Below are 27713 nucleotides of genomic sequence, written 5' to 3'. Positions count from 1 at the left end.
GAGAAGGGACTTCCTAGAAGGTCCCATGAAGCCAACTTCAGAAGGAAATCCACCCATTGCAGGTTCTAGTAAAATGCCCATCAGGTACACCTTTTTGCAAAACTTTATTGAGTTAAAACTTGTTTCTCCCATCTCTGGGCATTTAAGCACCTGAGGTGAGCCAGACTGTTAAAAAGATACAGGTCCGGGGTTGGGGAGTTAGTTCAGTGGTAGAGCGCTTGCCTAGCAAGCGCAAGGCCCTGGGTTCGGTCCCCAGCTCTGAAAAAAAGAAAGAGAAAGAAAAAAAAAAAGATACAGGTCCATAGTGGCTCAATCCTAACAAGCTTATCGCTTGCCTCAGTAGTAATCCAGGGCGGCTGAGCAGTTCTCAGTTCTCTAATGACTCTAGACCTGGCTCTTTCCAGCCGAGGCTTTCCTGACCCCTGACCTTTTGGCCATCGTATCCCACTCCACAGCTTCCCACAGCTTGGGGAAGACCCAGCGCTAATGTACTTCTGCTCACACTCACTGCGAACCCCCAGTTAACCTGAGGACACTGGCTGACGGGAAGGCTGGTAGTGTGCAGAGGAAGGCGCTCTGTTCCAATGGAGAGGCAGTTGTTTCCTTCAGTTTTTAGATGAGGAAGTCTACATGGGAGCCATGAGTTTGTCAAGATTACTTGGTCACAACCAATCGACAAAGCAAGGACCCCAGCCAGACCTCCTGATGAGTGTGCATTAGGACAGAGCCCATCCCTCCTGAGCCGCCATCATTTCCTTACTGGACTGTCAGGAATTCATTTGCTACCCGCTGCCCCCATGTTTTTAGCCCCTGTCCGTGGGTACTTGTGCTCAGACTGGACATTGGAGCCGAGTGGTACCAGCTGCTGCTGAGTCCTTGTCTGACTCCACACTGATCCTCTGAATAAAAAAAAAAAGACAAAAGACATCGTCCAGGCCATACTTTATTTTACACAAGTGGTGGCCCCAGAGCCACAGGGACGTGTTCTGGAGAGTAGGCACAGTGCCCAAGGCTGCAGGAGCCTGACAAGGGGAATTCATGCCTTCTCCTTGGTCCCCATGACCAAATTAAAAAATATCACACAGCACACACTGCCACACCCATCCCCCTCTTCCCTTTCAGCATCAGCCAATTCAGCTTTCTAGCCAGACAGTGGCTATAACTGGATTTACAGAGAACCATGCAGCCAAGAAACCAGAGCCATGAAGGGGAGAGGCTTTGCATTGACTTCCTACACGCACTGTCCCACAGGAGCAAAGTGACTCCACCAAGCCACTGCGTGGCTGGATGATGACAGGACAGGCTTTAAGACAAGGCTGGGACCCCGTACACCATGCCTGGAAGACCACCACTTTTCAGGCAAGATATTACCAGAGCCAAACACGAACCTGAGGCTACTGTGATGCAAAGTCCCTTCCCTCCCCAGGTCCTAGGCAGTGCCCGTGGAGGGCTGGATAATTTTGGGTGACACAGGTTGCTGGCATCACTGCCACAGCCTCAGTTGCTTTGGGATGGAGGCTTACTGGAGGAATGATGGCGCCTTATACACCACACTAACTAAGCTAGCTCGCACTGACCAGTCACCTGCAGCAAGCAGGGTCATCGGTCTGCGAGCGCAAGGATGCACACGGACCACGAGGAGAGCCCATGCCAGGAACGCATGCTGCTCAGACAGCAAAGTGAGGTTACTTCCTTCACAGGTCAAATGGATGAGGTGATTCTTCTGCCTTCCAACTGCCCCGAGTGCACCGGCCTTCACAGGACTGCAGTAGCACTGACCAGGATCCCCACCCCCACAGCAGCATCAGTGAGCATCCTTCGACTATGACTCTAAGGGTTCTGGCCCTTGCCAGATGGATGAAAATCATGGATGGGAGCTGGCTTGGTGGAGGAGGGAAGGGCTACTGATGAACGGTCCCTAACCGCCATCTGGTAGAAAGGTTTCAGGAGCTCTTATGTTCCGACATGACGGGTGAGAAAATTGCAGCTTTTGGAGCGGGGAGCAGGGGTGGCGGGGTGGGGGAGACTGCAACCAGCTCAGTGCTTGAGTTCTGGCTTTCCTTCCAGAACTTGATTCCCCCTCAGACTCTGGGTTCTCAGCTGGGCCAGGCAGTTCTGAAGGTGGGGGCTGCACAACCAACCACACTTCTTTAACAAGGCAGGAGGACCTCAGAGGCCCCTCCCTCAGGAACGGAAATGGAGCTAACTTTCTCTGAGCTTAGGATTTGTAAGGCACTGAAATTAACTAGAGCCGGGGGAGTGGGAACGAAATGGGAGAGGGGGATGAGTGACCCTGGATGCTTTCTCTCCAACCCCAGGGAGGGTCCTCACAGTAACAACAGGGCGGTTGCCCCTTTCTCACTCAGTGTGGGAACCACCCCTAGGTGACACAGTAATGAGCATGTGCCCCCATTGTGACTCAGTGGACTCTAGAGGAGGCCTGGATGCCGGAAGTCAAGAAAGGAAAGCCCAGGAAGGCTAGGCTTCCCATCTTGAGATGTCTTCCAGGAACAGTCTTGAGTGGGCTCAGTGATGGCTGGGGTGGCCCGAGGGCCTGAGCACACAAGTAGGGGCAGGACGGTCCGAAGATGGCAGAGAGCACTTTGGAGCAGACCTGGCTTTGGCACAGCACATCCTGGGCCTGCCTGCCAATCAGATGACCCTCAATCCCCGAGACCCAGGGGAAGGCCCTCTTGGGGCTGATGCAGGTTATGCAGGTGAAACTCCAAGGAATCCCCTTCATGGTGCCAGCCAAACCCGTGCACAGGTGACCGGTGGGGAACCTGTCTGGACTCAGCTGTTGAATCCAAAGCATGAGCCGGGTGTGAGGTTACATGGAAGCAGCGGTGTTGGCTACCACTTACGAAGCCCCTCCCACACGATGGGCCCTTTGTGTGAATGACGTCCAGCAGGTAGGGATTTATACCTCCTTTCACAGATGAACACGGGGCACACAGGGTCAGGTGACTAGCCCAGACTCAGTCACACAGATAATGAGTGGCTAATCTGGGACTGGGACTTAGCTCTGTCTGACTCCAAATCCCACGTGCTTCCACTTGCTTGAGCTGCCCTGGAGGCCGTCGGGCTACCTCGGGGATTTCTGAAGGGGTTTCTCTCTGAAATCTGGGAAAGCAGAGAAGTTGGAGCGAGGGAGAGCGAGTCCATTCCCATGCAGCTGGCTCCCCAGGGGCCCTGCTCAGTGCCTCGCAGCCTTGCAGATCTTGTCATACACCTCAGGGAAGGCGTCCTGGCAGCCAAGCTGCTTGCGCAGCTTGTGGTACAAGGAGCCATCGAACATCTCCCAGAATTCCTCCCGGTTCATATAGCAATCGGCGTATAACATCTGGAACCTGCGTTGGGAAGGAGGGAGTGCGGCTGTGAGGATGGACAGGATGGGTGAGAGGACCCTCAGTCCCCAAACTTAGGGCCACTCACTCACCCGTGCACGCTCCGCACAAACTTCTCCAGCTGCCTCATGCAGGACCTGGCCTCGAAGTGCTTCACCCGTGGCTCCCCATATGCCCCGATGTCCACGTAGAGCTCAGCCTCATCTCCCTTGGGATGCACAAGTCCTGGCTGGCTGGGCAGGATGAACGGGCACAGCCAGATGGGGTAGACCTGGGAGGTCAGAGAAACAGGTTGGTCTATTTTTTCTCAGCAGGCAGCAGACACAGGACTAAATCATCCACATCCCACAAAGGAACTTTGTAACTCACTAGAGGCTCCTAGCTTCAGCTCCCCCTGCAGTCCTGCTAGATACCCCCATATCATGGGGCCACTCAGAAGCAGCTTATCAGGGCACTATGGTCCCAGAGCAGGCAAGACCCTAATCATACAGCTGGAGAAACTGAGGCCCAGAGGGCGGATACACAAAGATGGGTGGGTGACACAGCTCAAGGGAGAAGGCCTGGGTTCCATGGGACCATGCCCACTTGGACACTCAGCTTACGTGGATGTCATTTTGGAAGGTATGCAGGGCCTGAGACAGGCATTTCATGGGCACCAGCATGTCCTGTACCACATGATGCTGTTCATACAGTTTACGCAGAGTCTCGCCCTGGGTCAGCTTCAGGAGGGAGATCTTGGGAGGCACCATCCAGCCAAAGAGGTAGCGGAAGATGGGGTTGTTGCCAAAAGGGATGATGTCCTGAAAGACAGAGATGGGGATGGGAAGAAGGAGGCCGGGTCAGGGCATCAATCCACAGAAACAAATAACTCAGGGTGTAAGCCCCTCTGTGTGGGAGGAGACCTAGGACTTTACCCGATGGGTCTGGGTTTGAGTCCCACCTCACAATTTACCAACTACAATGGCCTTGGGCTAGTTACATAACTTCTCTCTGAGCTCAGCTTCTGTATTTGTGAAAAGTGATGTGAGGCAAACAGATATTGTGACCAGTGCCAGCAACACAATTATGTGACTACCATTCCCGCTCTCAAGAGGAGTCAGCGGTTGGCATCTCATAAATACTTGCCAAGTGAATGTTGTCCAGTGAGAAGAAGAATTCTTAGAGAGCTTGAGCACTTTTTCTAAGGTCTGCAGCAAGGACTGGGTGGATGGAGTCGAGTTCCACAAAGAGTCTACCGGTTAGTTTGTACACAGCCAACCATTTCTTCACCTGCTTCCCCTGGTCTTCCTGGAGATCCTGACAGGCAGATGCCTCTAATGCCTTGGGTCTTGCTGCTGCTTTCTCACCACACCCTTAGCTTACAACATTTCTCCCAGCTCTAGGCCTGGCTACCTTGCTAAGTCGCCAACATGCAGAGGGTGGGTACCACAGCCTCTGGAGCCTTGACACCAAGGGTGGGTGTCAGAAACAAGACATTTAAACAAGGAAACAAGACATGGTTCCTGCCCTGAGATACTCACTGTGGTGGTCTGAATATGCTAGGCCCAGAGAGTGGCACTGTTAGGAGGTGTGGCTTTATTGGAGGAAGTGTGTCACTGTGGGGGTGGTCTTTGAGACCCCCTCTCCTAGCCACGTGGGAGACAGTCTGCTCCTGGCTTCCTTTGGATGAAGATGTAGAACTCTCAGCTCCTTCTCCGGCACCGTATCTGCCTGGAAGTTGCCATGCTCCCACCTTGATAGTGAACTGAACCTCTAACCCTGTAAGCCAGCCTCAATTAAATAAATGTCCTTTTTAAGAGTTGCCTTGGTCACGGTTTCTCTTCATAGAAATGGAAACCCTAACTAGGACGCTCACTGTCTCTGGAGTGTAGGGTATAGGACTCTAGACTGCCGTGGAGCTGGGACAGAGGTCAGAGGGAGCTCCCAAAGGTTCTCTCAGAATGGGAGCCCAAAGCGGTGTTGGTGCCAACAGCGAAAAGCCCAGTGCACCTAGTAACATCCCTGGGGTCAGAGCTCTCCCGTGAGGGCACCTAGCCACTGTCCATCCACTTGATCCACACTGCAGACAGAGCTTAACCAGCATTTCGGCTCCCACTGTGGTGTGCTGTCCATCGAATACAGCAGTGCATCCAATGGTGCCACAGAGCTAGCCACTGTGGCTATGCCTGCTCATCTTTATGAGTCTATGGCTTCCGTCTGACTCGGAGGAGAGAAGATTACCGGAAGGGACTGAATATCCCACAAGACACCTCTCCATCCATTCCCACAGGCTGCACAGATGTAGAACCATTTATTTAAGCAGCTCTCCATCTATGAACACGTAGATCACTCAAAGCTTATCAGCCAAGATCCTCGACACATGGCTTTCCCCATCAACGCGTACATGTGATGTTAAGTTCCTGGACACGGACAAGTCTGGGTTAAACGTTATGAGCATCTTTGTGGGATCCTAGTTTAGATCCTTGCATCGTCTTGTACTCTGAAGCTAGAGGTAACACTGCCCCCTAAACACCCGATGGCAATGTGCTGTCCCAGGTCTCCGATGTTTCCAAGATGAACAGCAAGACACCTTGAGATGAGACACCAGATTCCTGGTTCTGTATCAGATGAAACTGTCAGCCACAGAAAGCCAGAGATAAACACTGCTCTTCTTCCCACCACCCCTTACACATTCTTTGGCCCCTTAGTGACCTGGGGTCCCATGGCCCTGGCTTTACTTCTGTCCTGTCCTGTCAATATGCTGAGGTCATTCGACGGTTACCTCCCTCCTGGGCTTTTACCACCTCAACGGTGGCTTGCATCTGGCCTGCTACTGGCAACCTCTGTTCCGATGGGCTGGCTGCAGAGTCCCAGGGACGACCAAGGATCCCAGGATCTCTTTTCTTATCTATGTTAACCCCACTCACCATACCACACACTGACTGACAACTGCTATGACAAATGGCAACCCCTAAGGGACCGGAGAGATGAGGTAGGGCTGCGTCCCCAGAACCTCTCTTACCTAACGGAAAGGAAAAGGTCAGAATGTTCATGTACCAAAAATAGTCTCCGTGTGTGTGTGTGTGTGTGTGTGTGTGTGTGTGTGTGTGTGTGCGTGCGCGCATGTCTGTGGAGGTCACATATGGAGGTCAGAGGACAACTCTGGGCATTGTCCTTGCCTTCTACCTTGTATGAGGTAGGGTCTCTGTTGTTATGCCAGGCTAACTCGATGGGAAGCATCCAGAAATTCTCCTGCCTCATCTCCCATTGGAAGCTCTGGGATTATAGCTGTGTATGCCTTCATGCCTAGCTTTAAGTGGGTTCTGGGGATTCAAACTCCGGCCCTCATGCCTGAACAGCAACTGCTTTAATCACAGAACCATCTCTCTAGAGTGAAAAGTACTGAGGAGACAGTGGTCTGTCTCTCTGTCAACACTGCTATGACAGGGATTGAATGTAGGGCCTCATATAAGCACCCTAAAACTGAGCCCTGGCTGTCCTAGAACTCACTCTGAGATGAGGCTAACCCTGAATTCAGAGAACTGCATACCTCTGCCTCCTGAGTGTTGGATTAAAGGCATGCACCACCACTGCCTGGCCTAGTGCTATCTTCTTGGGAACATCATCAACAACAAAATAAAACACAGGAGGAGGTAAATGCTCTTAGATAAACTGCATGCTAATAACTTAGGATTAATTTGTACTTATTCAAACATCTAGGACAGGACAAAGGGAAAGGCGTTATGTTTTACTACTTTAAGAGGCACTCTAAAGCCTGCTTTGTGCATGGGCCCCACAGGATACCTAGCTGGCCCTGAACTTTGGTGTTGCTCAGTGACCCAAGTAGGGGAAGCTGGGAGGTGTCTGGGCCAGTCAGGTTAGTTCCCGGTGAGGGATGGGCTGGCTTATCACCCAGATTGCAGGTCCAGCCAGTTCTTTCAAAGGCTTTTTTTTTTTTTTTTTTTTTTTACAGGGAGGAAGGTGAAGAAGACAGCCAATGAGAAGGATGGTGCCTTGAGAAAGCCTGCATTCTGAGATTGTGTGTGTGTTCCTTACCAGAAAGGTCTCAGCTTCCATAACTTCTTTAACTCCTCCTAGCTGGGTGTTCCACCCACTTCCCCACACGACAGGGACACCCAGAATTGGGTCCTTTCTCAGAAACTACCCGTGGGAGAAGGAAGTTGCTTCATTGATGAGGAAGGGAGAAAGGCCTGGTCTGGGGCAGAGGTGTGGGCAAAGTCCATGGATCTCAAGGGGCACACTATTCTGAAGTCAACCCTTCTTGGAGCTCCTGCGGGCCAGCTGAAACCTTCCTTGTGAAGGTTTCCACAGCGAAGCCTCTCCTGCTGCCGTTTCCCTACTGCCCTGCATTTCTAAGGCCCCAGTGTAAACTCCAGGTAAGCACACACAGGTTTAAACACCTGTCCTCCCGTTCCGTCCTGTAAATGAAGGTGACTTAGGACACTGTTCACTTGCTAGCACAAAGCTACGACAAGCCTCATTTTATAGCAGGCTGAAGTGGTTTGAAATCTATCTCCTCATGAGATGGGGGCTCAGCACCCCTCAGCTGGAGCAGGTTCAACTAAATGAAACGCGGTGCTAACACGTGGGGTGTAGCAGGAGGGCTGGGAAACCATGATGCAACAGGTACACTGCAGCATCTGCAGAGTCTCTTGGGTGACCTGTCAAGGGAAAACCACCACTTTGCCGTGATGTATGTAGTTCAAGGAGCCCATGTAGTCACAGGCAAGGGCTTCCTCCATCCATCACCCTCCTATCCCCTCATTCTCATGAACTCCTCACTGGAGCTCGAATCACTGCAATCTGCTTGCCCTACTTCATGGCCCCCCTCAACGAGGCCCAGACCACGGCACCATCCTCTCACTCACACTCACGGCTACCCCTCAGCTCACATTCGCATTTGTGGTTCTCATCGCTGAGGTGTGTGCCTCTGTATCCCCTCACAGCACCCTGTACGCTGCAGCTCTGCCTTACGGAGTCCGGGACCAGCAATGCCTTCACTTGCACTCACACTTGGTGATTTTAACCCTCACAGGCATGATCTACTCACGCTTCAGTAGCCCCGGCTCCCTGGCTCCCCAGCTCGGTTGGCCTATCTTCTAGCAGTCTTATCTTTCACTGAGCTGGAATAATGCTCTTAGGTCATACCTCAGGCAACATTGTCACCATGGTGATCCAACCTCGGAGCCAAACCAGTCCAAGTGTATCTTTTCCCAGAGCCAGTTGAGCCACATGGGATTACCTCAGCAGCAGAGCTCAGTAGTTGGAGTAGAAGAGCTTAAAATATCAGCTAGTTGGCCCTTCAAGAATGTTCCGGGGCCCCAGACGGCCAGTGTCTATATTTATTGACTCCAGAGTTCCTACTGTCCAACCTCCCCTAAGAGGTGGCCCACTCTACCCCCTGGAGTCACTCACAGTGTGAAAACCCACAGCCCCACACTGGCCTCGACATAGACTCATGGTCGCCAGTCTCAGGAGGCTGAATCCCGTGGTCATTCCTGGACAATAAGTTTCCTGTTGCCTAAGGGACAATTTGCATGTCACCCCTCTCAAGCTGTGACCATGCTCTGGCTGAAATTCCTACTTCTGATTTCATTGAGAAATTACAGGCAACCAGAAGGGGACGTCCTCAACCTTCCACTTCCCAGCTGTCCCCAACTTCAAGCGCCTGTTCCCTCTCCGCATGCCACCAAGAGACCACCTCCTTGGCTGAGCCAAGGTGCCACCCCACTCTTTAAACAGCCCCCACACTGCTATCAGCTCCAGGACACATAACCATGATGTCATCTCTCCTGAAAATAATGACAAGAAACGAGATTCTTTCTCAGCTCCAGCTTTGGTTCTGGCTCCTGTGCCGAGTCTGTTCGTTAGGGGTAGCTTCTGAGAGAGACTGGTTTTCACCAGCCCAGTCTTCCACTGCTAGTCAAAGCTGAATATATCCCTTTGTCTCACTTAGCACTTAACAGGCCCTGAAGGTCTCCACAGGGCTATGCTAAGGGCACCTTCTCTTCCGCTGGCTCCTGCTCTCCAGGGCTGTGGGCACCCAGGGCTGGGCATATGTATGTGCCTACTATCTTGGCTTTAAAGATTATTTGCCAGAAAGAAGAAAAGGCCGGGTGTGGCTGAGCAGGCCATGTGCTTAGCATCTGGGGGGGGTGGAGGCCGGAGACCAAGGTCAGTCTCGGCTACAAGAGACCTTATCTCAAACACAAACAACCAAACCCAAACGTTTCCCCTACAAACCCAGTAACATTTCTCTGCCACTGGCCCATATTTAAACGCATGGCCTTTACCTCTGCTCAGACCCTCTGGTCCTCAAACACACAGTTGAGGGCCCAGCCTGCGTCCCCAATGGAGTACCTTCAACAGATGTGCTCTGGGTAGAATTTCCAGTGTCCTTCACTGTACGCCACCTCCACCCACCCCCAGCTTCCTGTCATAATTAGGGGACCTCTTTCACCTAGCTCTTGGGTCTCCAACCTTGATCTCATGCCAATGTGTCGGGCTATCCTGCAGATCTGCTGAACAGCCGGTCCTTCCTGGCCTCAGTCCAGCTTTCTTCTCTGTTGCTTCCCAAACAGAAATCTCTCATATCCTCTTCCATGATCACCCAGCCCTCAACCTACCCAGCTCTCCACCCAGCTACCAAAGACAGTCATTAAAGAGAGCGGGACAGACCACCTTCCTGCTCCAAACCCCCACTGGCTTCCAATCGCACCTACAGTAAGCGAAAGTGCTCACTTGACTGACAAGGAGCCATGTGATCCAGCCTCTGGCTGCTCTGTGACCTCATTCTGTGCCTCGGCTCTAGCCCAGCAACCTTGCTGTGTTTCAGACACACGCAGCTTGCAGGGACAATTGGACAGAGGTGTGCAGGAGACTGCAGCTGACTCTTGCCTCACACAGTAGGTGCGAAATGTTCAGCCCAATGAACGCGTTGAAGCTCCCGGAGGCAGGCATAGACTGGGGGATGGAGAGAAGGCTCTTCGTGATCTTGTGTTTGTTAATACACTCCTAGGTCTGACACTGATACACTGGCTGAGTCGGGCTTCCCTGACATGAGTGTGCATCGTCACACACTGCCAAAACCGAGAAAAGCCACGTGCAGGACGGGAGAAATACTGTGAATCATGAATCTGCTAATGGCTTAGTATCTTCTGTGAAGATGGGTAAGTATGTGGAAAGCACACACGAGTCAATGACAAAGCACAAACAGATCAGGAAAAATGAACAAAGGAGCTCGGGAGATGGCTTGGTGGATAAAGACTGCTTGCCACCAAGCCTGAAGACTCGAGTTTAATCCCTGGGACCCACAAGGTAGAGGAGAGAATGGATTTTTTAAGTTGTCCTCTGACCCCCACACGTACATCCTGGTATATGTGTGTTACACACACACACACACACACACACACACACACACACACACACACACAAAAGGAATGAATGAACTAAAAATAAAAACCAACCAAAGACCCCACAAGCCCTTGACACAACGTTCAATGTGAAGGGATCGATAAGGAACTACAATCAAACACCACCAGGAAGCCATCTGAGGATAACTGTAATAACAATAGCTTATCAGAAAGTAAGTATTAGCCAGGACACGAAGACTGGGACGCTGCCAGATGAAATGTAAGCCACACAGTAACTGTGGGAGACACTGTGGCAGGACCTCCTCCAGTTAGACACACGATTACCATTCTCCAACAACTACACGTTGTGTCTCTGTGTGTGTGTCCCCTAAAGAATGTGCAAAATGCTTAATTGCTCAGTGGGCATGAGGTTTCCTTATGGTACAAAGAAAACATCGGGGGGCCCTATGAAGGTGAAGCTTCATGTATGCACTGAGCTCCCTGAACTATGCACCAGACATTGATTAATTCTCTTGGTCCGCCTCTGGCTGTTCCTCTGCCCAGACTCCTGGAGATTCTGTGTGGCCTGTCCTTTCTTCAAGTCCAAGTGCCACTTGTCCACTCATCCCTCCAACATAATGACAGACAGACTTATGCTCACCTCAAGGCACACCTTGACCTCCCACCCCTCTTTCTTTTGCACAGCCTTTCCCACCTCTTGCTCTGGCCCCACACGGAGCTAGAGTCTCTCTGTTCAGCAATGGTAATGCTTCCAGGAAGATAAAGGTCTACCTTTTCCAAAGTAAGGCCCCACTCTCAGTGTCAATGGTGAGAGCCAACTTCTCACTGTGGCCGGCTGTCCCAGCCTAAAACACAGCAACTGCCCTGCTGGACCACAAGGACAAGACCATTTCTTTCAACAGAGAGACAGAGAACTGTGGCCACAATGTGAATGACCTGCTGTCCCAAGAGCCAGGGCCTTGAGAGAGCAAAGCCTCACCTGGAGCTCCCAGAAGATGCTGCGCGTGTGGCGGTGGTAGTAGTGCCTCAGGGGAATGTATTCAAGGCCCTCTCGGTTTGTCTTCAGGTAGTTCTCCACATGCTTGAAGAACCACGGCTTGTAGTAACTGCCAATGCTATTCAGCTGAAATGACAAGAGGGCATTGTGATCAGGCCACAGGGGAGTCACTGGGGAGCCACCAGGGAGCAACAGCGATCCAGCCGCTCGCTGTCTAATGCGCTTGGCCTTTGCTAAGCTCTGACATGTCAATTGTGGCCTTGGAGAATCTTCAAAGCCAGGCAGGTTGGGCACAGCGGGCCCTCTCACACAGAGAGCAGACACTCAGTGAACCTCAGAGCTGTGCACAGGGCTATGCAGTTGGCTCTGCAGTCTGGGGGTGGTTAGTGGCTCGTGTCCTGACCAGAACAGAGTCAATGTGTCAGTGGTAATTCAGGGCTCTGCACAGGTTAGCTCCCTGCTGCCCTTCCTGAGCCAATGCAGATCATCCTGACTGCAATCTATTGCTAAGCTCCAGCCAACCATGGCACTTTCCCGCTGTTCCCCGGCCTGGCACCAGCCCTCTGGGATCAGCACTTTCCCTCTATGTTCCCTCTCCTGGAGGGAATGTCATAGGTGGCTAATGTCCTGACCATGGGCTCTGTGTCCTCTAATGCCTAAATGACATACTGAACTATTGCCTCACAGCCCTCCGGGTCAGACCTTGATCTGCCTGGTGCCGATATGACCTAGCTGCTCAGCCCTCAGCCCTCTGAACTGAATTCTGGGCAAGTTCTCTTGGGAAAAGAGCAGCTTCCAGACCTGGGAGGCTGGGCCAAATATGACCTAGCCACACTCTATTGTGTGAACTGGTGTAGGCTACTCCCTAACCCTGTTTTGTATATTTTCAGGGCTTTAGCCCTCTCTGTGTGTCAAAAACAAAACAGTAAAGTCAAAGCTAAGACCATACTGTACACACTATACTGTTCTATATGCCAGTCTGCTCCTCCCATGTATGAGGGTGATCCTTTAGCCTGTGTGCCTCGCTTTCTATAGGGTAAGATGGAGACGCTGCTGACTGAAATGTCTGTGGAGGTCACAACACGTAACACAGGGCACACCTAGCATGGGCTTGGTCTACAGTGGGCTACAACATCTGTTCTTTGGCCTCCCGATAGCCTTCAGCCTTTCCCTCTGCAGCCTGCACTTGCAACCTCTCTGGGTGCTACCTTCTTAAGGTGGGCGCCTCCTTTGCTGCCAGGCACTCTGCAGGGAGGAGAGTGGGAGCTCCAGTTTTGCACAAGTGCAAGAGTCTGTTTGCCCAAGCTGGCTTCCCTGTGGACAGAAGTAACGGAAGGGGACCGAAACCAGCAGCAAACAGAGCAACTTGATCTAAGGCAGTGGGAGCCAGGCCACTTCACTTGCCTGGCAGTGGCATCCACTGTGTAATTAAGTCGAAACTTGGGGTGTCTGGGTCCAAGATCTTCAGGAAGCACTGTGCCAGCGAAACCCAGAAATGGTAAATAAGCCAGCTGGCCATCACTCAGGATACTGAGCTGCAGGGAAGCCCAGACGATTGCAGAGGCTCAAGATGGCTTTAACATATCCATAGAAAGCCACCTCCAGCCTGGCTCTGAAGTGGGTTACATCCTCATAGAGAGCCTCATGCTGGATGGTGCCACCAGAAGGTCCTTTGCCTTTCACAGTGCTTGGCTGTCTGTCTGTCTGCTTCTTCTTCTTCTTCTTCTTCTTCTTCTTTTTTTTTTAAAGATTTATTTATTTTATGTATGTGAGTACACTGTTGCTCTCTTCATACACACCAGAAGAGGGCATTGGATTCCATTACAGATGGTTGTGAGCCACCATATGGTTGCTGGGAATTGAACTCAGGACCTCAGTGCTCTTAACTGCTGAGCCATCACTCCAGCCTCTTGGCTGGCTTCTAACCTGGGATGCTTGGCCCATCTGATAGCATTTACTACTCTTCTGTCCCAGTTCCACTCGCACTTGGTGTCCTGGTCTTATGTGCTAGGACAAATGGCAAGACTCTTTAGCCTCTGGCCCTTTCTACCACCTGGTGTGGAAGAGCTCCTGGGAAGGTCTTGGGACATTGTTCCCTCCTCAGGAAGTACAAGGGTTGAGCAAATTCTCTTAAGCAGTCATCATGCTGATGGCATCTAATCTCAGACCACAGTGAAATTATTTTGTCCCTCAGCTTTACGCTGTGGACAGCCTCTAAGGAAATGCCCCAGAAAAGCTGCAACACCTCTGGACCAGACACCCCATAGGTGATTAGGGGTGGGGGACTCACAGCAACTAGGCTTGAGGCTAGCGTCTCTATCTCTCACTGGGTCTCGTTTCCTAACATGAAGAAGGGATTGCTCCCCATGATCTGAGTCTTTTTCAAAATATTGGATTTTACTGAAGCCAGAGCCTCATATATATTAGGTAAGCTCACAGTCACTGGGATAAACCTTAAGCCTTCCTTTTAATTAGACAAAAACATTTAATTTGGAGTGTGTGTGTGTGTGTGTGTGTGTGTGTGTGTGTGTGTGTGTGTGTGTGTAACAGAGGACAACTTGGGATTAGTTCTTTCCCTCTGTCACATAGGTCCCAGGGACCAAATCCAGATGATCAGCCTTGGTGAGAAGTATCTACATTTCCTGAGCTCTCTTGGGGGCCCCAATTTTCTAACATTTTAAGTATATAGATAGAGACCAACAGCCTTAGGAGGTGCCTTTGATGAAGAGCAAGTTTTCTCATGGCTTCACTAATTAAATAAAAACAAAACTGGAAGCAACTTAAATTGCCAATTACGGACGGAAAGGGCATTCGCTCAATGCACTGTTCTGAAGACATTAAATTGACCAAGGCACCATAGCACCGGACAATGCTTACCCACTTGTACAAGGCAAATTTGAAGAGACAGTCACAGATAAGGGCAGCCAAGCTAGAAAACTCTGTAAAGATACGTCCGACCTCAAAAGTAACAAGAGAGCTACAAAACAAAGAGGGACTATTTTTAACCTTATCAGATTGGCAAAAATCAAAGTGTGATACTCTCTCTACTGCTGGCAGGAGACGCAGGGGAAAGGCCTCCCGTCACCTGCCACTGGACACAGGCACGAGCACGGCTGCTCCACTGAGAGGACTGTATGGCCTCGCACCCACATCTAGGGTGCTCACACCTTGGCTCAGGATTCCATTTCATTCATCAACACATTGGTAGGAAAAGGACAAGAAGACAGCCTTAAGTGTTCAGTGAAATTAAGTGCTTTTCAGTGAACGATGGGTCAGGCCAAGTACTTACACACAACAAGTGGCCTGTATAGGATAAAACCAGGACATGTACAGCCACATACATTGATAAATGTAGAGAAAACTGTGCAAGTGATTACCCCGGGGGTGAAGGGAGTCACCTTAGCTTTCTTTCATGTTCAATGCTAACATCCTAGTTTATAATTTAACAACTTGAAAAAGGTTTTCTGTATGCACAATGGGGAAATAAATGAGGAACAATTCTGGGTCACATGTGTGGGTGGGGTCTTTTTATTTTGTTTATATTTCCAGGTCTCTTACCATAAGCATGCATCCTGTCTGAATGGAGGGAAAAAGAACCCTGTTATCACAAATTACTTGGCTGCTGGGTATAGTGGCACATGCCTTTAATCCCGCACTTGGTGGGCAGAGGCAGGCAGTTCTGAGTTTGAGGATAGCCTAGTGTACATAGTAAGATCTAGACCAGCCAGGACTCTACAGTGAGACCCTATCTAAAACAAAACAAACACAAAACCAGAACAAAACCAAAAACATTAGTGATTCACACCTATAATTCCAGAACTCACTCACACTCATGAGACTAAAGCAAGATGATAGCTCTAAGTTGGGAGGTTAGCCTGGACTACACAGTAAGTTCTCCAGGACAGCCTGAGCTAATAGGTAACCCTGTCTGAAAAAAAAAAAAAGATTAAAACATTACTTGCTTGATATGTATAATTAAAATATGCTAATAAAACATTAAGCAGTGTATGGTGAAAGCCGAGGGTGTGCCCATTAGGTCTCGAGGAAGTATCTAGGCAATTACTCAATCTTGGCTCTGCCACCTTGTAGAAATTTAAATTAGCCCTAGGAACATCAGTTTCTTCATCTAGGACATGGGCTGTCTGTCATTAGACAACAGGTTCTGTCTGTAAGGGAAGCCCATGACTAGCGGGTGGCAGCAGTGGAGGAGGCAGGCCTCTTGTGGCTCCTCACGTCTCTGAGGGAGCCTGTTACCCGCATCCGGGTGGACCATACCACATGAAGCAGTCTATAGGCCCAGCCCCTGCCCACCTTTCCTCCCCTGGCCTACCTTGCTGGGCTCTACATCATCCGTCATGACCCCTGTCATGATGACAGCCTCATCCAAGGAATACAGCAACCCTTCCACGAAGTGGTTCTCCAGCCGCTGGGACTCATGGGTGAATTTCTCACAGATGGCCTCCAGGCCCCGCACTGGCTCAAACCGCAGTTTGACATACTTCTTGGCAGGGATGATGCGGATCTCGGCAGCCACCAGGAAGCCCAGGGTCCCACAGGACCAGGGTACGGCATAGAACAGGTCTGAGTTTTCAGACTGCGAGAGAGAATTGGTACAGGCTGAGAGCTTGACTTCTTATGGTCAGTGAGGGGGCATAGGGCCTAGACTGGATCCTTGCCTGTTGCTATCTCACCTTTACTCAATGTTCCCTCTGCAATTTCTACTTCATATTTAACCTCCTACTGTTCCGTACGTCAGGGACGCTTAACTCAACAGCATCCACTTCCTGCTGCTGCTGAGGCCTAGGTCCTGAACTGCCCAGTAAGGTCATGACCTGAACTGACCAAAGACCCCAGGGCAAGGAGGGGCACAGTGCAGGATAAATGAGCTGGGTCCCTACTAGAGTCAGCGTAGCCAGGAGGCATGAAAATGTACAAATGCCCCTCCTGAGTGGGCACTAAAACTGACAATACCTTTTCTGGTCCACTTTACCGTACACTCAAGAGTCCAGCAGGACACTGCCCACATTTGACATTACCCACATTTGATAGGATCATGAGTTGACCTGTCTCAGGCAAGGTTCCCTGGAAAGTCAGCTGCACCAGCTGGGCTCAGGTAGGCTCTCCCAACTCTGAAGCAGGGTTGGCCGTTATAAGTTAGATTTTCTATGTCTAAAAGAGCCTCTTTCTAAAAATAAGTCCAGCCTCGGGCTGGTGTACCAATAGGCTAATGCTGTGCCAGCACAACCAACACACATTGCGTTGGTGGTAGGCAGAATGGGGAGTGGTGGGATAGGGGCCTAGATGAGGATGTCCTGAGGAAGGCAGCGGAAGCCTCTGGCACAGCAGGGCTCTGTCAACCACTCCAGCCCCTGGGCTATTAGCTCATCTCACTGCCCAAACTGCACCCCTACTCTATGCCAGGACTCCCCTAATGCCCCTGATAGCACCTTCCTCCTCCAGTTCACATAGCTGTCAGGAGAAACTGGCCTCAGAAACCTGTCTTCCTTTCTTCTCCTGATAATGAACGGAAGACAGGGCTCAGATGAGTCTGTGGGAAGATGTACTGAGCCAAAGTGACAGTTCTGGGCTGACTGGGGTCTTTTTATCCCAGACCCGAACTCCTGAGCTAGTCATCCTTCGTCAGGTTCTCTTCTAGTGGTTGTGATGTACCCACCTTGAACCCAATTACCCAGGTTTCAGTTAGTGGTGTAGGATTTACATTGTGTGACCCTGGGTTATTAGCCTCTCTGTGCTTTAGCTTCCTGACTCTGGGTAATCTTAGTAGTTACCTCCTAGGCTGGTGAAGAACATAAACACCATAATACATATGAAATGTTCTTAACAGTGTCTAAGCTCACTTAAGGGGTTGTACAGACCAATAGATGTATCGACAATGAAGCAATCTAAGGAGAGCTTCCGCCTTGACTCCACGGTCGGTCCCTAAATGACCCCATCTTTGAGCTTACCGGTGTGCAGCGCACAAAGCTGCCATCTGCCAGGATTAGCTCGTAGGCCGTACAGATGTGTTGGAATAGGCCATACTTGTGGGACGATGACTCGATGCCGGTGCCCATGATCAGGCCCCCTGCGGAGACATGTATGTCAGAGGGAAAGCTGTAGTGTGCTGATGGGGCTGGCGGAATAGGATATCCCTTATCAGTCAGTTTGAGAAGCAGGAGTGAAAAGGTATCAAGGATGGTCACCACCCTCACCTCTAACCAGCCTTAGAGGTTAAAAAAAAATCTGTGTGTGGAAGGGCAGTAGTGGTTGATGCCTTCAATCCTAGCACTCAGGAGGTAGAGGCAAGGGATCCATGTGAGTTTAAGGTGCCAGCCTGGTCTAACAGGGAGTTCCAGAATAGCCAGGGATGGACACACACACACACACACACACACACACACACACACACACCAAAACAAACAAACAAAACCTAAAAACCTGTCTTAAAAAAAAAAATCTGTGCGTGATGCACTTTAAGAGAAACTTGACTGAAGAGAGGTTACTGAGTGGCAGGGAGCTTGACCTATAGGAGGTGCTGGCCTTGGACAAGAACTTTGATGGTCACAGACCCTACTGGGAGAGGGACCAAACTCATTCTGTGTTTGAGAGCGGTATAACTGGAGTACGGACAGTCACGAGGAAGCAGATGGGATCAGAATATCTGAACCACTCAGAATGGAGCACGGCCATTTCTGGCCCAAACAGGAGAACAGCCAGCAGGATGATCTGCTGTATGGAATGGGGCCCGTATTCCTCTGCTGTGATCCCGCCGTGAACGTGGAGTACTCACCCACTGTGAGGTCATCGAGTTCAGGCAACACAGGCAGAGTCCAGCCAATGGAGTTCAGCAAAGCTGTCACCTGACCCATAGACACCAAGGGCTCCACTCGCACAATCTGTAAACAGAAGAGAGGCTGGGTCTAAGGGAAACAGGAATGCGTGCACAGTGTCCTCTCAGCATTCCCAAGCACTCAGGCTGGACAGTCCTCCACAGTCTCTATGGACCTTTCCAGAACACTGTCCTGCCTTTAATCTCAGAGAATACAGAGAATACGATCTCTGGTTCTGAGTCCACCAGTGCTGAATGCCATCCCCTTGAAGATCTCATAACAGCTGCGGGTGGTCACACACACTTGTAATGCCAGCACTTGGGGAACTGAGGCAGAAGAACTGCCACAATTTGAGGCCAATTGGGGCTATATAGCAAGATCTTGTTAAAAACAAAACAACAACCAAAACCCAAACCAAATAAAAAAAAAAGGTCCTAAACAAACAGTGAAACAACAAATGTTCAGTTAATGCTTCCTAGATTATAGGAGAAATATTAATTTGGCATTTATAGCAAAGACGAGGAAGAGGACAAGAACCATCCACCTTAGCGGTTCACTTCCCAGAGACAATCACAAAGTAGATCTGTCCTGCTCTCCCATGTCTATGCTGCTCTCGTATACTTCGATACAAGACACGCGCGCGCGCGCGCGCGCGCGCACACACACACACACACACACACACACACACACACAAACCCACACATACACATACTGAATATTTAGCACTAGTGGGGGTTGGAAAGACGGCTCAACAGTTAAAAGGGCTAAATGCTCTTTCAGAACATTTGGCTTTGGCCTTGAACCCGGCATCCACGTGGCAGCTCACGCCTCTGGTAACTCCAGTTCAAAAGGTGGCCTCTGCAGGCACCAAGCATGCAAGTGATACACAAACATATACGTAGGCGAAACACCCATATACATGAAAATAAATTAACATTTAAGATCTGGGGACCACTCAGTGATACCACAGGTATTACGACAGAAGTTCAGACTCCCGGCACCCATGCAAATGCCTGGGTGTAACAATCTGCCCAGCGCAGGAGAGGCAGAGACAGGGGGGTCCTTAGACAAGTTGGCTAGCTAGACCTGCCAAGTGGTAAGCTCTGGACTCAAGTGAGAGACCTTGCCTCAATATATGTGGTGGAGAGCAATTAAAGACATCCAATTTAACCTCTGACCTCTACAAATATGCACACACACACACACACACACACACACACACACACACACACACACACACAGCTTCTCACAGCAGTTAAGAGCACATGCTTCTTCAGAGGACCTGAGTTCAGTTCCCAGCACCCACATGCTTGCTCGTAACCATCCAGTTCCAGGGGGACACCCTCCTCTGGCTTCTTCGGGTACTGCACACAAACATACATGAAGTCAAAATGTTCACACACATAAAATAAAAATAAATAAATGAAAATTAGCATTAAACTATGACCACTGTCTTTCATCATTAAGGTTTTTTGTTGTCAGGGACACGCTATCGAGCAGCCACACGCACATCTACTTCATACTGAGACAAAAGCACTGGGGACCAGAGCTACCTGCCGTGAGAAGGAAAAAGCAAAGTATAATACGTGGAATAGAAGTTGTCACGAAATAAACCTAACTGATTTGGCAATCAATATTGGAGATAGTTAACATCATCTGTGGGAAGTTATAAAACGGCTTTTCATTTTATTTATATTTCATAGTTCTTGTAGTAAAAAATTATAATATAAGATTAAAAAAAAAAAAGAAGTTGTCACGAAAGTAGACAGGGGCCACAACAATTTACCATATCTGGGAGACTGGACAAACAAGGCGAGATCTGAGATTATCCTCATCTGCCCAGAGTGAGGGAAACCTGGGTGGAGCCTGTATCATGATTTGCAGAAGACTAACGTTCCAGAGGACCAATCAGAAAGAGTTGGCAGCACAGTGCAAGAGAATACAGTTTTGCCCAGAGCCAAGAGAGGAAAGACTTTGCAAAGGGAGCCCACCTCAGTGTATTCAACCAGGTATGGACTGGTATGTGCGATTCAGCTATTGCCTGAGGCTGAGGCCAGGAAACATAGCCCAAAGGGAAGATTACAGGTAAAAAATGCCAAGATGTCATCCAGGGCAGGACATAGTACCTATCCCCATAAGCCAGCCTGGAAAAATTGATTCATGGGGTCTTGGGTAGGTCCTGAGAATGGCTTGTTCCCTCAGTAGCAGGGAACAATTAACCCAGATTAAATAGTACTCTGGTCTATTTCAAGAAAATCAAGACCCAACAGAATCAAATTGTTTCCAAGGAACTTAGCCGCCTCCTGGAAATATAACCTCAAGATATGTAGGAATGCAATACCCAATACCCCCTAGGAAAAGGTCAGAATGTCCCAACAGTTCAGTTAAAAGTCATAGGCAGGAAAATACAGCCATAATGATGAGGAAAACCCATCAAGCAAGACAGACCTAGAACTGACAGACAATAGAATTATCAATCAGGGACATCAACTGAATTCTCCTTATTCAAAGAGTTAAAACTTCAGAGCCAGCAAGAGGCTCAGCTAATAAAAGAACTTGCCTTGCAAGCCAGAAAACCTGAGGTCAGTCTCCAGAAATTCAGACTTTTGTTTTTCATTTCTTTTTTTCTTTTTTTTTTTTTCCTGGAGCTGGGGACCGAACCCAGGGCCTTGTGCTTGCTAGGCAAGCGCTCTACCACTGAGCTAAATCCCCAACCCCCAAATTCAGACTTTTGAAAATGGTTCTCTTACCTCAACATATATGCATGTGCACACAATACACACACACACACACACACACACACACACACACACACACACACAAAATCACCCATTTTTTTTTTCCCTTGAAAAGTTGAAAGCATTCAATTATTTTTGGCAACAGCTAAATCCAAGACAGAAAGATATTGCTAACTATTCGGAAACTAAAGATCCTTGTAATTAACCTTTGGTCAAAACACATAGCAAAAGGGAAATGGAGAATTAGTTTAGGGAGGGTGACAAGGCTCAGTAGATAGACACCTGTCACCAAGCCTGACCCCGTAAGAGGCATTCATTCCCACAGCCGTCTTCTGACCTCCACACTCTTGGCATGGGTGGTAAAACTCTGGTTTTCGAAAGATAAGCCACGCACAGGCTAGGAGGCAATATGGGATGATTTTGGATTTTAAAAAATTAGCAAAAGATATGAATGGGCCTCACCAAAGACATGCCAGTGGCCAGTATGCACATGGGACGGTGGCCAGGGTCTTCAGTCACCACAAAGAGACGCCACCCCAACACACCATGAGAACGGGTAAAATCAAGACTGGCTACAGCCGGTTCAGCAATATGCAGCAGCAGGCACACACTACCCACGGGGCTATAAAGCAAAGCTACTCCTTAGGGAAACAACCTGCCCGTTTCCTTAAACATAGGTAAACATCTGCCCGTCATGTGACTCGGCCATTTCCTCCTAGGCATTTGCCCAAGGAAAGGCTTCTAAAGATTTACTTTTATTTTTATTTTTTTTTAGGTTTCTTATTTTAAACTATGTGTATGTGTGTGTAGACGCATGTGTGCAGGTGCCCTGGGAAGCCGGAAGCTTTATGTCCCTCAGAGCTGGAGTTATAGGTGGTTGTGAACCCCCGAGGTAGGTGCCAGGAATCACACTTGGGTGCTCCACATGCAGAGTACACATGCTCTAACTGATGAGTCACCTCCATGGCCTCTGTTTTATTTTTATGGGTTTAAACTATGTGTCTATGTGTGGTAGAACTCAGGGGTATCCGCTGGGCCCCCTGGGGCTGGAGTCATAAGCGCTGTGAGCTGCCTGACGAGGATGATGGGAACTGAACTCGGGTCCTCTGGAACAGTCGAGCCAGCTCTCCAGCCCCAAAGAAACACCTTACATCTTTATAGAAAGCCTGTTCGAAAACATGCTGACCACTTAATAACGGCTTCAAAAAGTGGAAACAGCAGGGACGTCCGTCAGCAGGTAAATGACTAAGCAGACTGATCACGCAGAGGATACCATGTAGCAGCAAAACCGTATGTACCAGGGACATCAATATGGAGGCATTTTAAAATATCCATTAGAGAACCCAGGCCAAAAAAGTACGCACTGAATTATTTCTTTCCATAGTACCCCAAAGTCTTAACACTCACTTATAAGGACAGAAGCAGAACACTGCTAACTGGAGGCCGTGGGTGGAACAGGCAGGGAGGGGTTTGGGAAAGAATTACAAGGAGGTGTAAACTTTTAAGGCTGTGGGGTATGTTCTGTATTTTGATAAGGATTTCCCTGGTGCAATTATGTCAAAACTCATGTCAAGATTTATTATCCAACTGCACCCTTTAAATCCGCACGTTTATTGTGCCAGGCAATGTCAACGAAGTTGTCTCAGGGAAGGCACAGTGAGTACTTCAGCCGGGGTCTCACACTGATGAAATGCCATCAGGTGGACACACTGCGGTCAACGCCTCTCCTGTCGCTGGATATGGCCATGTTCTATTAAAATAAAAGTGTAATCTGAATCTCTGTGCTGGAGATCTCTGATTACACGTAAGCCGGATTTCCCGTCTCCTTAAGCTAGGTTGTGAGAAGAGGAATGTCTATACTTTATCCTAGCTAAAAGGCCTAGAAACATTAAGAAGTAAAATTGAGTGTTTGTGTGGTGGGGGTGGGTGGGAGGGCAGCGGGTGGCAGTGGCAAAGACTTGTGTGTACTTTTGGGCTCTCCAACCAACAAGCCTATACCAAGTTCCCCTCTCCTGCTATCTCTGTAGCCAACCACCATGCTTTCTTACCAGGAAGGGATAAAAAGGGCCCCTTTGTCTCTCATTTTTTGCCTGTGATTTCTCCATCCCTATTTTTTTTTCTTACAGAACTAAGACAATCAAAAAATTCTCTGGAGTTCTCAGCTTGCATGGCTGGCTCTGGGCAGATGCCATGTGGTGCTTGAGAGGACAGCAATGGGAGGTAGAGCCTTTCTGGATGGCCTTGGACCCATCCACTCTGGGATATCATTGAACTCATTTCCCTGTGAGTCAATTACACCAGGGGCAGTGTTCACCTATTCCCAGAGCCAGAGTACAGTATGTGCTTGCTTGGTTTTGAGCCTTTTTTGTGGGGGCAGGGCGGGGCGGGGGGAGAGAGTACTTGGGATTGAACCTAGGTCTTGCACAATGCTGGGTAAACATAAACGCTCTACCACTGAGCTCTGACGCCAGCCCCCTCACCTGTTTCTTGGTGTCCACCTCCAGAATGTCCATCAGGTTGATCATGATGTTCTTATGCGTCTTCTTGTACTTCCCAACCCGCAGTGAGACAGTGAGCCATCCAGGACGCCCCGTGCACATGAAGGTCTTACTGCCCTGCTCCTTCCACTCCCGTACCTGCAACCACAGGACAAGACTCAGCTGGCTCCACCTCGGATTCCCAGAGGGGCCCACAACCCTTCTTTCAGGAGGAGGGAGCTGGGGGAAATGCCTTTACCCAGGCACCACTGGGTAAAGCTCTGAAGGCTTTCTCCTGTGCCTAATTCACAAGGTCAACAGAATAGCCAACGTGTGGTTCCTGCATAAGGAAGAATGCAAAAGTGAACTCCAAAGGCATCATGCAGAAAGTTCAGGAAAGGCTTTCTAGCAGTAACAGAGCAATTGCAACCATGATTATCATCTCCACTGTACAACCACCCAATGAGGCACCTACTGTACGTTGTCTTGTTAGATCTCTCAATCTCAGGAGGTTGGGTGACCCCCACCACCTTGCAGATGAGGAAACCTGGGCAAGATAGTGTGTATAAGGTCATATGCCCCATGACTGGCCCAAATTCATAGCCAGGATTGAACACCACAGGGTCAGACAGACAGACAGCTGGACGACAGCTGGGCTTAGTCCACGGAAGAAGAGCCACTTATGAAGCGTACTCCGTGCCAAGGGGATGCCTGTCATTAGCATCCACACACGCTAACTCATGTACCAATGTGACGGGGGTGGGGGGGCAAGGAAGGAGGAGTCAGCCAATGGGAGGAATGACTTTGGCAAAACTTCCACACCGGAGCAGGAAGGGTGCAGAAGGTGACGCGCTGGTGAGGGACAGAGGAGACTGTCTTGTCCCTGCAGATGAGCAAGGCAGGCACGGTGCATGGCTGTGGTTGGTATCCAAGCACTAGCCGTCTCCTCCTCTGCTTCTAGTGATTCCTTTCCCCTCCACCCAGGCTGACTGTACCCTGCTGGCCACAGTGACATTTTCAGGAACCGGACTGAGATCCCAGCAGGCAAGCTCCTGGGTCTGGTTACAGGACGGGCACCCTCTCTCTACTGAGGTGATGGCAACGCCGGTTGGATCTAAGCCAGAAAGTGTTGGGGATTCCACAGGAAAACAGCACCCCACGAGAATGGAGCCAACTCAGGGGAAGGAAGAGCTAAGAAAAACATGGCAGGCTGGATGAAGATACATGGGGGAGAGGTCCTGGACTCAGTTATGCCTCAGTCAGCTGTATGTAAGGTGTACGTACTCCTAATATAACAGGATTCACTAAGGTACTCTGGCCCCAAGAGGAACGAACTGTGGGATAACAGTCCTGTCTTGGAGAACTCACAGGGCATCCAGCAGCTGAGTGCTGTCCAGGATACAAGCGAGTATCCTTTTTACTCAAACCAGCTTCAACCAAGTTTTGCAAGTGTCTGGTCAAGGGTCAGAGGCTGCCCTGGAGCTGTAAGACAGAGGGCTCAGGATGGGGAGGGGCTTCCCCCTTATTCAATGTGGCAGAAAGGCACTGCTGAGTGAGAGAGTTGGTGGTGGGAAGACAAAAGGTGAATTCCAAGACCACCCAGCTCTTCCTGACCCCGGCAGTGGGAGTCTCTATGTAAACAGCGTGCCAGGGAGTGGATTAGCGGGTGCTGCTGGATCACACAGGCAGGAACTATCAAGCCTGCAATGTAGATTGGATCTGGGGCAGAGAAGCAAAGCCTGGGAGGAAAAAGTTCTTTGTTGAGTTCTCCAGAGACAGGAAGGGTCCAGAAAGCCGGTAACGGCTCAGGAAGCTATGGTAGGAAACTAGGCATGAGGCAGCAAAATCAGAGCATGGGATGGGATGGAGACACGAGGCTGAGGGAGCTGAGAGTTCAGACTCTTACAGAAGCCAAAGTTGAGTACCTGCCTTATTTGCCGGTTGTGATGTCCTGGGCATATAACTCACAATTTGAACCTCATTTTAGTAAAGCAGGTACCAGGCACCAGGTGGCTGCGGACTGTAAATTGCACACACGAATGGCACGGGTACAGCATGACCAGCCCCATTGTTCCCGGCTCCCTGCACATCCTTCCCTTTAGTTTAGGTTAACAAGCACTCACTAATATACTCTTGCCCCAAGGGGAGCTGTCAGATAACAGTCTGTCTTCTGGAGCTCACCGGGCATCCAGCAGGTAAATGGTAAATAGAACCTGCAGATAAACCGGGCAGGTAAAACGGTGCGGGTGAGCGGTGGAGGGCAGCAGGCACTGCGAACTACATAACCCAGGGTGGCCGTGCAAAGCGCTTCTGATCGCTGCACCCTCTGGATCTCCTCTCACTTTGGTCCGGAGGTCAGTCTGCCTGCACCTTCAGGCTAAGCCTGCGGTTGTTCCGTCTGCAGCATCCAGCATTAAGTAAATAGAACAAGAGGGTGGTTGCCATGAGGGCAGCAGCAGGAAGCAGACATTCTCTGCAGCCTGATGCAAGTTAGAGACGAATATAAGGAGGGGCAGAGGGAGCCCGTGCTAGCCCTGGATGGGGGAAGAAGCTTCACTGTGAAGAAGTCCTAGCCTACGTGCCGGCTGGCCTATGTAAACTCATCTACTTACTGGGACGACTACATCTGGTGGCAGAATCACTGCCCATCACCAGAGCCCGAGACTCCACACGGGTTCTGCCTTCTCTTTTTAATCCTCGATTGTAAAGGGGTTCGAAGCACCTCGGACCACAAAACAAACTTTCACCTCTTTCCTAGCATAACGCTCCTCCAAACTGACTTTCTAACCCTTTTTCTCTCATGACTGTGCTCTCCAGCTTCGCTACCTCTGCTCAACCAATCTCTCCACTTGGATCTCCCCCCCAACCCCATTTCCCAGCACCACCTCCTAGAGGCCATTCCTCCGCTGGAATGCGGGGGCCTGATGAGTTACCTGACTGTTGCACACCTCCCGAGGGTTTAGGGCCCCTCGTTTTCCAGGCACTGCGCATGCCCTGCACCTAGCGGACACTCTATAAGCCTAGGGGTAGGGTTGTGTTTGTAGCCCCGGTGCTTTTGCTGATTCCGTTTCATCCTCGGACAATCCCTTCCCCCATCACACGCCGGGTCCTTCGCGATCCCCCTCCCACGCCTGTTCCTCCGGCCCCACACACGCCCCCGTCGCCCGGCGAACCGCTACCCCGGCGCACAGCCGCGCCCCGCGCCGCTCACCTGTTTCTGGATGTCCTGCACGCGCTGCTCGTGCAAGCGCGGCGCACTGCTCAGCTTGAACACCACCCAGGCGCGCACGTAGTAGTAGATGTCGAAGATGAGGGAGAGCGGTAGCAGGAAGAGGCACACAAACACCCAGCGTTGGTGGATGAGAACGAACTCCAACCCCTTCACTCGCACCCAGAGCAGAAAGAGCAGCGCGCACACGGCCAGCGACACGGCGGGCTCCATGGTGTCGCGGCGCGCCGCGCGGGAGGGTGCGGGCTCGCGCCGCCCGTCACCGTAGCCCGCTCCGCGCTCCGCCGGCTCTGCGCCTGCCGCCACCGCCCCGGGAGCCTGTAAGTCGGACCCGCCGCCTCGCGATTGGCTTGGGTCGCCAAGGTTCGGTGGGCCGAGACCCAGGCGGCGACCAATGGTGAGCCGCGCCGGGGATCGGACCAGGGAGCCGCTGCGTTCATTGGCTGCGGGCGCCGGGATGCTCCACCCTCTTCTAGTCCGCGCGCGAGGAGGGGCTGACCTGGGCTGGGGGCTCTGGTAGGGTCGGCCAGGGGCGGGCTTGGCAGCACTTAGGGTTCTCGCTCTGGAGGCAGCGGGACCACCCTTGATCTCCCCTTTAGGTGGCGTCTCCCGTGGACACACGTCAAACAGTCGTTCATTGGATTACCTCTTCAGGGTGGGAGGCGCTCCAGACAACCACCCTGCAGCCCGGGCGGGAGAGTCTCTGGCCTTGACCCGGGCAG

At 50.6% G+C, this 27713-nt stretch overlaps 1 protein-coding gene across 1 annotated transcript; it reads right to left on the bottom strand.

The window, feature by feature from the left end:
• Positions 1-925: 925 nt before the first annotated feature.
• Positions 926-27289, bottom strand: Dhcr24 (24-dehydrocholesterol reductase). Its single transcript, NM_001080148.2, is given in 9 exon segments — positions 926-3350; positions 3440-3618; positions 3950-4147; positions 11700-11843; positions 16048-16311; positions 17684-17802; positions 18508-18613; positions 23766-23921; positions 26974-27289. Coding segments are annotated over 9 exon segments (1551 nt in total). The 5' UTR covers positions 27205-27289; the 3' UTR covers positions 926-3196.
• Between the last annotated feature and the right edge of the window lie 424 nt (positions 27290-27713).

This window comes from Rattus norvegicus, chromosome 5 (genome assembly GCF_021556685.1).
Source record: "Rattus norvegicus strain SHRSP/BbbUtx chromosome 5, alternate assembly SHRSP_T2T, whole genome shotgun sequence".
Classification (NCBI taxonomy): domain Eukaryota; kingdom Metazoa; phylum Chordata; class Mammalia; order Rodentia; family Muridae; genus Rattus; species Rattus norvegicus.
The sequence above is the reverse complement of the archived record's forward strand: the minus strand, read 5'-3'. Positions and strand labels throughout refer to the sequence as shown.